Below are 13,681 nucleotides of genomic sequence, written 5' to 3' on the forward strand. Positions count from 1 at the left end.
TACCAGGTTTCATGATCTCCATGGTCACTTTGTCTACCCTCTCTATTTGGAATAGTTTGACCAGGAGTATTACTAATCGTCATGCGAATCTTCATACAATTCACGTTACCTAATACATTACTATCTTTAAACTACTGAACCACTATCAAAAAAGACTCGCTTTTACAAGAAATATTTAAAACCAAGACGCTGTTTGACCATTTGCTGAATGATTTAGAGAAACATTGAAAATGTCAGCAATGAGATGTAGGGAAAATTAAAACCTGCAATTCCCGGCTCTCCTTTATGGCCAGGAGTTCCAACAGGGCCCACAGGTCCTACAGGGTGAAAAATATCCTCTCTAAGTTAATAGCAAATATATTCACATGAATGTTATGATTTTCTTTATATTTCACTATCATAGCTTCAGACATCTGTTGGTATTGTTCGAACTATGAATTTGATAATTTTAGACAATGACATAACAGTATATAAAATACTGAAAACCAAATGTTACACCTTGCAACAAAGAATTTACTTGAAATGATCCTATGCTATGTAAATGCGTTTGACTGGACAATATTTGAACGCTTTCAACACATCTCACTTTGGTCGTATAAAATTAGCCTTTTGATAAATCATAAATATCTTGTCCTTCAAATGTAAGAAATTGTAACATTTAAATATTTAACAACAAATGACAGATTCTTTGTTCTTAAGTTTTCACAGTACAATTATCGTAGAAGTAAAATTGTAGATGGGGATATTACCGTCGGAAGAAATCAGGATATTCGTAACTGAAAAAATCTTAATGGACATAACATGTAAAATATATGCACTAGTTTCACCAAATTCACCGTTGGGTCCGGGCGCCCCCAAGAGACCAGGGTACGTTGGTCAAGAAATATTGTGTTTTCGTTAAGTAAAGATATATTCAGTTCTTATCTCAATGAATATGTTTGACTTGTCAAAAACTTTATTAGTTGCTCTACAAATTTATAAAGTGGAATGTGCGTAGAAACTACGGCATAATTTTGCAAATATGTCAGAGATATTTGTGTGTAGATTTATTTAAACAATCGTATACATGTTGCTAATATATTCCTCGAACAGTTATTCAATTAAATATATTAAGTTGAATCAAAATATGTTGTTTATTTTATATTTTGAATATACATTTTATGTTTGCAATTTTACCTATCCGGAGAAATGAAAAATATTGCTTCTAACCTGACTCACCCACGTCTCCTTTTATCCCTGGTGGACCGATTGGTCCGACTGGTCCTAAATATAAATTGATGGCTTGACTCAGTGACAGTTGTGCATACATAATATCTAATTGAATGCCTATTGCGAGGTGTTTCAATGAACAAATCAACTAAAACTGATGATATTAGGTTCTAAAGAATTAATCACAAAAGTGCATAATATAAAAAAAGAACATCAATGGGAAAGTTTCAAAAGTTCTAAATAATCGATCTGCTGTACAATATAGCTACTTTTTTTTTAACCAGCGTTAATCTTCTCACATATACTACAAGTTAAACATAACAAATCTTTTAATGAGTTACTGGAAAGGACTTTGTATCATTTCTGCTTATTTGATTTCTTTGCGGTCTATTAAATTTCTTTATTTTATTAAAAATAATAACTGTTTTCTGTTGCGTTTAATATAATCTGGAACATTTGTAATACTTTTGTGAAGATGTTTCAAAAGCTCGCTGTACCTAGTACACCGTCTTTTCCTGGCTGACCTTGGAGGCCTAAAATTGCAAACGTAGTGTGTCAAGTAAAAGAGAGTATTGAATTGAATAACATTGCTAATAGGAGTTTGGATGATTGTGTCACAATATCTGCTAATAGGAGATTGGATTGTGTCATAATATCAATAATATCTATCGAAGGTTCAGTGGAATTGTTTTGTTGATAATTTGTTCAGGACAAACAAATTTTGATTCTTAAATAGAAATATCAATAGTTTTATTTTTTATTTGCGAACATTCTAGACCATTCGCAGTAATTGATTTTAATTGTTTACATCAGTTCGATTATACTGTTCCGCTTATATCGATCTGCGCATTTTCTTTCTTTAAAGATCAAGATGTTGAACCTAACCACACATAATTGCCTCTCTCGTTTCTTTCTCTCTCTCCCTCCCTCCCTCCCTCTCTCTCTCTCTTTCTCTCTCTCTCTCTCTCTCTCTCTCTCTCTCGCTCTCGTTACACACACAAACAGATGAAAACATACTTTCAAGGCTTGAAAGCATATATTATTTATAGAACATTTTGTTTGACGATTTCCAGTTGTGAGAAGGGATGGGACCTGATTTTGGAATACTTTGTATCAGAATATTCTACCTCGAATACATTTTGCTGTCATGTTATCTCTCTAAAGTTTACCTGGTGTGCCATCTTTTCCTGGTTCTCCAGGCCTTCCTATAATAACAGAGGAAATCGCTTTTGTGACAGCGATGGTGCATTTTCTCTTGGTTGATATAAATTTGGGTTATATAGAACCGAATAATACCTTAGACGTAATAATTTGTTACCGATCAAATTCTGTTTCTCTGTTTTTCACTGTCAGTAGAAGTGAGATAGAGAAATGTTACTACATAAATTGTTATACTACCCATTTTTTTGTTTACATTCCAATATTTGAGATCTATTCAGTATTATGCACGTCTGGTATACTTATGGTGTATTTTTCAGCCCAACATATGCTATTTAGCCGTTGTAATTGACGAGCATATTTCTGTAAATGTCAATTCGCCAGATATAGATAAACACTAGTTTTATCTGTATTGAGACGGTATTACAACACCTAGTAAATATAAATGAACTTATAACAGTTTTCGACATTACCAGCCAATCCAGGCAACCCAGGGCGACCTAAAATTAACAAATACGACAATCAAATATATTGATCACAACTTTAAAATTATATATGAGTTCAGTCCTGCGATCTAGATTATTTAGTCGTTTCCATTTATATACCAGAAGGGGTCATAATATCTTACATTATTCCTTGAAATCTATGAGCTGAGTTATATTAATGACCTTAATTGATGAAATATCTACATTGGGTAAGTTTGGTGTTAATCTAGCAACCTTTGCAAACAGCATAAATTAATGCGTTAAAGAAATGTCATTTCACTAGGTTTCTTAATTTTACCAGGTTTCATGATCTCCTTGGTTGCTTTGTCTACCCTCTCTATTTGGAATAGTTTGAGCAGAATTATTACTAATCGTCGTGCGAATCTTAATACGATACACGTTACCTAATCCATTACTGTTTTGAATCTACTGAACAAGTATAAAAAAGACTGGCTTTTACAAGAAATAATTGAAACCAAGACGCTGTTTGACCATATGCTGAATGATTTAGAGAAACATGGAAAATATCAGCAATGAGATGTAGAGAAAATTAAAACCTGCAATTCCCGGCTCTCCTTTATGGCCAGGAGTTCCGACAGGGCCCACGGGTCCTACAGGGTTTAAAATATCCTCTCTTAGTTAATCGCGAATATATTGAAATCAATGATTTTCTTAATGTTTTACTATCATAGCTTCAGACATCTGTTGATATTGTTGGAAGGATGAATATGATAATTTTAGACAATGATATAACATTGTATGAAATAGTATCACCAAATGTTACACCTTGCAACAAAGAATTTACCAGAAATGATCCTATGCTGCATGAGTGCTTTTGACTGGACAATATTAGAACGCTTTCAAAACATCTCAGTTGCGTCGTATTTGTCATCCAGAACCTTCTTTATCGGATAAAAGTAGCCTTTTGATAAATCATAAATATCTTGCCCTTCAAATGTAAGAACTACTAACATTTAAATATTTCACTGCAAATTACAGATTCTTTGTTTGTTAGTTAAAAAGTTCATTTATCGTAGAATTAAAAGAGTAGATGCGAATGATACCATAGGAAGGAATCAGTATATTTGTAACTGAAAAGTCTTAATGGACATAACATGCAAAATATATGGAAGTACTCTCACCAAATTCACCCTTGGGTTCGGGCGCCCCCAAGAGACCAGGAGACCCTGGTCAAGAAATATTGCTTTTTCGTTAAGTAAAGGTATATTCAGTTCTTATCTCAATGAATATGTTTGACTTGCCAAAAATTTTATTAGTTGCTCTACAAAGTTATTAAGTAGAATGTGCATAGAAACTACGGCATAATTTTGTAAACATGCCTGAGAGATTTGTGTGTAGATTTATTTAAACAATCGTATACAGTTATTAAATTAAATATATTAAGTTGAATCAAAATATGTTGTTTATTTTATATTTTGAATATACATTACATGTTTGCAATTTTACTTATCCGGAGAAATGAAAAATATTGCTTCTAACATGACTCACCCACGTCTCCTTTTATCCCTGGTGGACCGATTGGTCCGACTGGTCCTAAATATAAATTGATGGCTTGACTCAGTGACAGTTGTGCATACATACTATCGAATTGAATGCCTATTACGAGGTGTTTCAATCAACAGAAACTGATGATATTTGGGTCTGAATACTTAATCACAAAAATGCATATTATCTAGATAGAAGATAAATGGGAAAGTTTCAAAAGTTGAAAATAATTGATCTACTGTAAATAAGCTACATTTTGTATTTTCTTTTTCTAACCAACGTTAATCTTCTCACGTATACTACAACTTGAACATAAGACATTTTTTAAAGGAGTTACGGGAAAGAACTTTGAATCATTTCTGCTTATATGAGTTCTGTGCCGCATATTCAATTTAAAAACAAAAAAACACAACATTTTGTTGCTGCGTTTAATATAATCTTGAACATTATTATACTTTTGTGATGGTATTTCAAACGCTCGCTGTAAATAGTACAGCTTCTTTTCATGGCTGACCTTGGTGGCCTAACATTGCACACGCAGTTTGTCATGTAATAGAGGGTATTGAATTAAATAACATTGCTAATAGGAGTCTGGTTGAAATTATCACAATATCTGCTAATAGGAGATTGGATTGTGTCACAATATAAATAATATCTATCGAAGGTTCAGTGGAATTGTTTTGTTCATAGTTTGTTCCTGACAAACACTTTTTAAATATTAAATAGAAATATTAATAATTTTATTATTTATTTGTGAAAACTACACCATTCGTAGTAATTGATTTTTATTGTTTACATCAGTTTGATTAGAATGTTCCGCTTATGCTAATGTGCAAATTTTCTTTCTTAAACGATCAACATGTTGAACCTAACGACACATAATAACCTCTCTCTCTCTCTCTCTCTCTCTCTCTCTACAAACACACAAACAGATGCAAACACACTTTCAAGGCATGAAAGCATATATTATTTATACAACATTCTGTTGATGATTTCCAGTTGTGCGAATGGATTTGATCTGATTATGGACTACTTTGTATCAGAATATTCTACCTCGAATACATTTTGCTGTCATGTTATCTCTCTAAAGTTTACCTGGTGTGCCATCTTTACCTGGTTCTCCAGGCCTTCCTATAATAACAGGAAAACGCTTTTGTCAGACCGTTGGTGTGTATTCTCTTGGTTGATATAAATTTGTGTTATTTAGAACCGATTAATACCTTAGACGTAATAATTTGTTACCGATGAAATTCTGTTACTCTGTTTTTCATTGTCAGTAGAAGTGAGACAGAAAAATGTTACTACATAAATAGTCATATAACCCATTTTTTATTTACATTCCAACATTTGAGATATATTCGATTTTATGCACTTCAGTCAGATATACTTATAATGTATTTTTCAACCCAACATATGCTTTTTTGCCGCTATAATTGACGAGCATTTTTCTGTAAATGTCAATTCGCCAGATCTCGAAAAACACTAGTTATATCTGTATTCAAACATTCTTACAACACTGAGAAATATAAATGAACTTATAACAGTATTCGACATTACCAGCCAATCCAGGCAACCCAGGGCGACCTAAAAATTAACAAATACAATAATCAAATCTATTGATCACAACTTTAAAATTATATAAGAGCTCAATCCTGCGACGGAGATTATATAGTCTCTATCCATATTTTTACTAGAAAGGGTCATACTCTCTTACATTATTCCTTGAAATCTACGAGCTGAGTTATATTAATGACCTTAATTAATGAAATATCTACACTGGGTAAGTTTGGTTTTAATCTAGCAAGCTTTGACAAACATCATAAATTAATACGTTAAAGAAATGTTATTTCATTAGGTTTCTTAATTTTACCTGGTTTCATGATCTCCTTGGTCACTTTGTCTACCCTCTCTATTTGGAATAGTTTGACCAGGAGTATTACTAATCGTCTATCGAATCATAATACGATACACGTTGCCTGATCCATTACTATTTTTAAAATACTGAACCACTATAAAAAAAAGACTGGCTTTTACATGAAATATTTAAAACCAAGACGCTGTTTGATCATATGCTAAATGATTTAGAGAAACATGGAAAATATCAGCAATGAGATGTCGAGAAAATTAAAACCTGCAATTCCCGACTCCCCTTTATGGCCAGGAGTTCCGACAGGGCCCACGGGTCCTACAGGGTGAAAAATATCCTCTCTAAGTTAATAGCAAATATATTCACATGAATGTTATGATTTTCTTTATATTTCATTATCATTGCTTCAGATATCTGTTGGTATTGTTGGAACTATGAATTTGATAATTTTAGACAATGACATAACAGTATATAAAATACTGATAACCAAATGTTACACCTTGCAACAAAGAATTTACTTGAAATGATCCTATGTTATGTAAATGCGTTTGACTGGACAATATTAGAACGCTTTCAACACATCTCAGTTGCGTCGTTTTTGTCATCCAGAACCTTCTTTATCGTATAAAACTGGCCTTTCGATAAATATAAATATCTTGTCCTTCAAATGCAAGAAATTCTAACATTTATATATTTAAGAACAAATGACAGATTCTTTGGTCTTAAGTTTTGACAGTACAATTATCGTAGAAGTAAAAGAATAGACGGGGATGTTACCGTAGGAAGAAATCAGTATATCCGTAATTGAAAAAGTCTTAATGGACATAGAATGTAAAATATATGCAAGTAGTCTCACCAAATTCACCCTTGGGTCCAGGCGCCCCCAAGAGACCAGGAGACCCTGGTCAAGAAATATTGTTTCTTCGTTAAGTAAAGATATATTCGGTTTTTATCTCAATGAATATTTTTGACTTGTCACAAACTTTATTAGTTGCTCTTCAAAGATATAAAGTAGAATGTGCATAGAAGCTACGGCATAATTTTGCAAATATGTCAGAGAGATTTGTGTGTTGATTTATTTAAACAATCGTATACATGTTGCTAATACTTTTCATGAACAGTAATTGAATTAAATATTTTAAGTGCAATCAAAATATGTTTTTGATGTTATATCTAAAATATACATTACAGTTCTGCAATTTTACTTATATGGAAAATTCAAAAACATTGCTTCTAACCTGACTCACCCATTTCACCTTTTAGCCCTGGTGGACCGATTGGTCCGACTGGTCCTAAATATAAATTGATGGCTTGACTCAGTGACAGTTGTGCATACATAAGATCTAATTCAATGCTTATTACAAGGCGTTTAAATGAACATTTGATATTTTGGTCTAAAGAATTAAACAGAAAATGACATATTATCCAGAAGAAAGCAAACGTAAATGGGAAAGTTTGAAAAGTTCAAAATAATTGATCTGCTGTAAATTATGGCTACATTTTGTATTTTCTTTTTCTAAGCAACGTTAATCTTCTCACGGATACTACAAGTTGAACATAACACAACTTTTAAGGAGATACTGGAAAGAACTATGTATCATTTCTGCTTATTTCATTTCTGTGCGGTATATTCAAGTTCTTTTTGTTAATGAAAAAATACCAATAGCTTGTTGCTGTGTTTAATATAATCTCGAACATTAGTATACTTTTGTGAAGATATTTCAAAAGCTCGCTGTACCTAGTACACCGTCTTTTCCTGGCTGACCATGGAGGCCTAAAATTGCAAACGTAGTGTGTCTTGTAAAAGAGAGTATTGAATTGAATGACACTGCTAAGAGGCGTTTGGATGATTGTGTCACGATATCTGCTAATCTGAGTTTGGACTGTGTCAAAATATCAATAATATATATCGAAGGATTAGTGGAAATGTTTGCTACATATTTTGTCACGGACAAGCACTTTTTAATTCTTAAATAGAAATATTAATAATTTTATTAATTTCTTGGGTGAAAACTCTGCAACATTCGTAGTAATTGATTTTTATTGTTACATCAGTTCGATTATAATGTTCTGCTTATATAAATCTGCGCATTATCTTTGTAAAAAGATCAACACGTAGAAACTAACCACACAGAATTACCTCTCTCGTTTCTCTCTCTCTCTCTGACTCACACTCTCTCTTTCTCTACCCCCCCCCACAAATAGATGCACACACATTTTCAAGGCACGAAAGCATATATTATTTATAGAACATTCTGTTTGACCATTTCCAGGTGTGCGAAGGGATTGGATTTGATTATGGAACATTTTGTCTCAAAATATTCTACCTCGAATTCATTTTGATGTCATTTATCTCTCTAAAGTTTACCTGGTGTGCCATCTTTTCCTGGATCTCCAGGCCTTCCTATAATAACAGAGCAAATCGCTTTTGTCAGACTGAAGGTGTGTTTACTCTTGGTTGATATAATTTTGTGTTATTTAGAACCGAATAATACCTTAAACGTAATAATTTGCTACCGATTAAATTCTGTTGCTCTGTTTTTCACTGTCAATAGTAGTGAGATAGAGAAATGTTACTACATAAATTCTTATACTACCCATTTTGTTGTTTACCTTCCAACATTTGAGATAGATGCGATTTTATGCATTTGAGTCAGGTATACTTATAGTGAATTTTTCATTCCAACATATTTCTGTAAATGTCAATTCGCCAGATATAGAAAAACACTAGTTATATCTGTATTCAAACATTATTACAAAACTGAGTAAATATAAATGAACTTATAACAGTATTCGACATTACCAGCCAATCCAGGCAACCCAGGGCGACCTAAAATTAACAAATACAACAATCAAATCTACTGATCACAACTTTAAAATTATATGAGAACTCAATTTTGCGATGGAGATTATTTAATCTCTATCCATTTATTTACCAGAAGGGGACATATCATTTTGCAGTATTCCTTGAAATCTACAATCTGAGTTATATTAATGACATGACCTTAATTAATGAAATATCTACATTGGATAAGTTTGGTTTTCAATCTAGCAACCTTTGCAAATATCATAAATTAATGCGTTAAAGAAATGTCATTTCATTAGGTTTCTTAATTTTACCAGGTTTCATGATCTCCTTGGTCGTTTTGTCTACCCTCTCTATTTGGAATAGTTTGAGCAGAATTATTACTAATCGTCATGCGAATCTTAATACGATACACGTTACTTAATCCATTACTGTTTTGAATCTACTGAACAAGTATAACAAAGACTGGCTTTTATAAGCAATAATTGAAACCATGATGCTGTTTGACCATATCCTGAATGATTTAGAGAAACATGGAGAATATCAGCAATGAGATGTAGAGAAAATTAAAACCTGCAATTCCAGGCTCCCCTTTATCGCCAGGAGTTCCGACAGGGCCCACGGGTCCTACAGGGTGAAACATAACCTCTCTAATTTAATAGCGAATATTTTCACATGAAGGTTATTATTTTCTTTATATTTCACTATCATAGCTTCAGACATCTGTTGGTATTGTTGGAACTATGAATTTCATAATTTTAGACAATGATATAACAGTGTATAGAATACTGATAACCAAATGTTACACCTTGCAACAAAGGATTTACTAGAAATGATCCTATGCTATGTAAATGCGTTTGAGTAGACAATATTTGAACGCTTTCAACACATCTCAGTTGCGTCGTTTATGTCATCCAGAACCTTCTTTATCGTATAAAACTAGCCTTTTGATAAGTCTTAAATATCTTGCCCTTCAAATGTAAGAAATTGTAACATTTAAATATTTCACTGGAAATTACAGATTCTTTGTTTGTTAGTTTAACAGTACAATTATCGTAGAATTAAAAGAATAGATGATGATGATACCAAAGGAAGAAATGAGTTTATTCGTAACTGAAAAAGTCGTAAAGAACATAACATGTAAAATATATGCAAGTAGTCTCACCAAATTCACCCTTGGGTCCAGGCACCCCCAAGAGACCAGGAGACCCTGGTCAAGAAATAGTGTTTTTTCGTTTAGTAAAGATATTTTCAGTTCTTATCTCAATGAATATTTTTGACTTGACACATGCTTTATTAGTTGCTCTACAAAGTTTTAAGGTAGAATGTACATAGAAACTACGGCATCAGTTTTCAAATATTTCAGATAGAAATTTGTGTGTAAATTTATGTAAACAATCGTATACATGTTGCTAATACATTCCACGAACAGTTATTCAATAAAATATTGTAAGTTGAATCAAAATATGTTGTTTATTTTATATTTTGAATATACATTACATCTTGCAATTTTACTTATCCGGAGAATTATAAATTATTGTTTCTAACCTGACTCACCCATTTCACCTTTTAGCCCTGGTGGACCGATTGGTCCGACTGGTCCTAAACATAAATTGATGGCTTAACTCAGTGACAGTTGTGCATATACATAAGATCTAATTGAATGCTTAGTACGAGGCGTGTAAATGAACAGATAATATTTTTGTCTATAGAATTAAACAGAAAATCACGTATTATCTAGAAGAAAAAAATACACAAATGGGATATTTTGAAAAGTTTAAAATAATTGATCTGCTGGAAAATAAAGCTGCATTTTGTATTTTTCTTTAACCAACGTTAATCTTCCCACGGATACGACAAGTTGAACATAACACAACTTTTAAGGAGTTATTGGAAAGAACTATGTATCATTTCTGCTTATTTCATTTCTGTGCGGTATATTCAAATTCTTTTTGTTAATGAAAAAATACCAATCGTTTGTTGCTGTGTTTAATATAATCTCGAACATTAGTATACTTTTGTGAAGATATTTCAAAAGCTCGCTGTACCTAGTACACCGTCTTTTCCTGGCTGACCATGGAGGCCTAAAATTGCAAACGTAGTGTGTCAAGTAAAAGAGAGCATTGAATTGAATAACATTGCTAATAGGAGTTTGGATGATTGTGTCACAATATCTGCTAATATGAGTCTGGATTGTGTCACAATCTCAATAATATATATGAAGGATTAGTGGAAATGTTTACTACATATTTTGTCCCGGACAAGCACTTTTTAATTCTTAAATAGAAATATTAATAATTTTATTAATTTCTTGGGTGAAAACTCTGCAACATTCGTAGTAATTGATTTTTATTGTTACATCAGTTCGATTATAATGTTCCGCTTATATAAATCTGCACATTATGTTTGTAAAAAGATCAACACGTAGAAACTAACCACACAGAATTACCTCTCTCGTTTCTCTCTCTCTCTCTGACTCACACTCTCTCTTTCTCTATCCCCCCACACACACACAGATAGATGCACACACATTTTCAAGGCACGAAAGCAAATATTATTTATAGAACATTCTGTTTGACGATTTTTAGGTGTACGAAGATATTGGATCTGATTAAGAAACATTTTGTTTCAAAATATTCTACCTCGAATTCATTTTGATGTCATTTATCTCTCTAAAGTTTACCTGGTGTGCCATCTTTTCCTGGATCTCCAGGCCTTCCTATAATAACAGAGCAAATCGCTTTTGTCAGACTGAAGGTGTGTTTACTCTTGGTTGATATAATTTTGTGTTATTTAGAACCGAATAATACCTTAAACGTAATAATTTGCTACCGATTAAATTCTGTTGCTCTGTTTTTCACTGTCAATAGTAGTGAGATAGATAAATGTTACTACATAAATTCTTATACTACCCATTTTGTTGTTTACCTTCCAACATTTGAGATAGATTCGATTTTATGCACTTCAGTCAGGTATACTTATAGTGAATTTTTCAGCCCAACATTTCTGTAAATGTCAATTCACCAGATATAGAAAAACACTAGTTATATCTGTATTCAAACATTATTACAAAACTGAGTAAATATAAATGAACTTATAACAGTATTCGACATTACCAGCTAATCCAGGCAACCCAGGGCGACCTAAAATTAACAAATACAACAATCAAATCTATTGATCACAACTTTAAAATTATATGATAACTCAATTTTGCGATGGAGATTATTTAATCTCTATCCATTTATTTACCAGAAGGGGACATATTATTTTGCAGTATTCCTTGAAATCTACGATCTGAGTTGTATTAATGACATAACCTTAATTAATGAAATATCTACATTGGATAAGTTTGGTTTTCAATCTAGCAGCCTTTGCAAATATCATAAATTAGTGCGTTAAAGAAATGTCATTTCATTAGGTTTCTTAATTTTACCAGGTTTCATGATCTCCTTGGTTGCTTTGTCTACCCTCTCTATTTGGAATAGTTTGAGCAGAATTATTACTAATCGTCGTGCGAATCTTAATACGATACACGTTACCTAATCCATTACTGTTTTGAATCTACGGAACAAGTATAAAAAAGACAGGGTTTTGCAAGAAATAATTGAAACCAAGACGCTGTTTGACCATATGCTGAATGATTTAGAGAAACATGGAAAATATCAGCAATGAGATGTAGAGAAAATTAAAACCTGCAATTCCCGGCTCTCCTTTATGGCCAGGAGTTCCGACAGGGCCCACGTGTCCTACAGGGTGAAAGATATCCTCTCTAAGTTAATAGCGATTATTTTCATATGAAGGTCATGATTATCTTTATATTTCACTATCATAGCTTCAGACATCTGTAGGTATTGATGGAAGTCTGAATTTCATAATTTTAGACAATGATATAACAGTGTATAAAATACTGATAACCAAATGTTACACCTTTACTAGAAATGATCCTATGCTATGTAAATGCGTTTGAGTAGACAATATTTGAACGCTTTCAACACATCTCAGTTGCGTCGTTTTTGTCATCCAGAACCTTCTTTATCGTATAAAACTAGCCTTTTGATAAGTTTTAAATATCTTGCCGTTCAAATGTAAGAACTACTAACATTTAAATATTTCACTGCAAATTACAGATTCTTTGTTTGTTAGTTTAACAGTACAATTATCGTAGACTTAAAAGAATAAATGATGATGATACCAAAGGAAGAAATGAGTTTATTCGTAACTGAAAAAGTCGTAATGGACATAGAATGTAAAATATATGCAAGTAGTCTCACCAAATTCACCCTTGGGTTCAGGCGCCCCCAAGAGACCAGGAGACCCTGGTCATGAAATATTGTTTTCTCGTTAAGTAAAGATATATTCAGTTCCTATCTCAATGAAGATTTTTGACTTGACACATACTTTATTAGTTGCTCTACAAAGTTATAAAGTAGAATGTACATAGAAACTACGGCATAATTTTGGAAATATGTCAGAGAGATTTTTGTGTGTAGATTTATTTCAACAATCGTATACATGTTGCTAATACATTCCACGAACAGTTATTCAATGAAATATTGTAAGTTGAATCAAAATATGTTGTTTATTTTATATTTTGCATATACATTACAGCTTGCAATTCAACTTATCCGGAGAATTAAAAAACATTGCTTC

The 13,681-nt window shown here is 32.5% G+C and overlaps 1 protein-coding gene across 50 annotated transcripts in view; it reads right to left on the reverse strand.

Moving 5' to 3' along the window:
• Window positions 1-13,681, reverse strand: part of LOC149794130 (uncharacterized) — a 158,288-nt gene that overhangs the window by 20,140 nt on the left and 124,467 nt on the right. For 38 of the 50 annotated variants that reach the window (XM_089968123.1, XM_089968133.1, XM_089968129.1 and 35 more), the window contains 23 exons: window positions 12,724-12,777; window positions 12,148-12,174; window positions 11,715-11,750; window positions 11,080-11,115; window positions 10,580-10,633; window positions 10,197-10,241; window positions 9,605-9,658; window positions 9,029-9,055; window positions 8,594-8,629; window positions 7,964-7,999; window positions 7,464-7,517; window positions 7,082-7,126; window positions 6,490-6,543; window positions 5,916-5,942; window positions 5,454-5,489; window positions 4,362-4,406; window positions 3,995-4,039; window positions 3,410-3,463; window positions 2,841-2,867; window positions 2,379-2,414; window positions 1,707-1,742; window positions 1,210-1,263; window positions 264-317 (listed from right to left, as the gene is read on the reverse strand). In XM_089968123.1, coding sequence (XP_089824249.1) covers window positions 264-317; window positions 1,210-1,263; window positions 1,707-1,742; window positions 2,379-2,414; window positions 2,841-2,867; window positions 3,410-3,463; window positions 3,995-4,039; window positions 4,362-4,406; window positions 5,454-5,489; window positions 5,916-5,942; window positions 6,490-6,543; window positions 7,082-7,126; window positions 7,464-7,517; window positions 7,964-7,999; window positions 8,594-8,629; window positions 9,029-9,055; window positions 9,605-9,658; window positions 10,197-10,241; window positions 10,580-10,633; window positions 11,080-11,115; window positions 11,715-11,750; window positions 12,148-12,174; window positions 12,724-12,777 — 972 coding nt within the window. The remainder of the gene's footprint in view (window positions 1-263; window positions 318-1,209; window positions 1,264-1,706; window positions 1,743-2,378; window positions 2,415-2,840; window positions 2,868-3,409; window positions 3,464-3,994; window positions 4,040-4,361; window positions 4,407-5,453; window positions 5,490-5,915; window positions 5,943-6,489; window positions 6,544-7,081; window positions 7,127-7,463; window positions 7,518-7,963; window positions 8,000-8,593; window positions 8,630-9,028; window positions 9,056-9,604; window positions 9,659-10,196; window positions 10,242-10,579; window positions 10,634-11,079; window positions 11,116-11,714; window positions 11,751-12,147; window positions 12,175-12,723; window positions 12,778-13,681) is intronic. The other 12 variants (XM_089968125.1, XM_089968127.1, XM_089968136.1 and 9 more) reach the window with 12 other exon arrangements.

Source organism: Sinohyriopsis cumingii, chromosome 8 (genome assembly GCF_028554795.1).
Source record: "Sinohyriopsis cumingii isolate HCF-2022 chromosome 8, ASM2855479v2, whole genome shotgun sequence".
NCBI lineage: Eukaryota > Metazoa > Mollusca > Bivalvia > Unionida > Unionidae > Sinohyriopsis > Sinohyriopsis cumingii.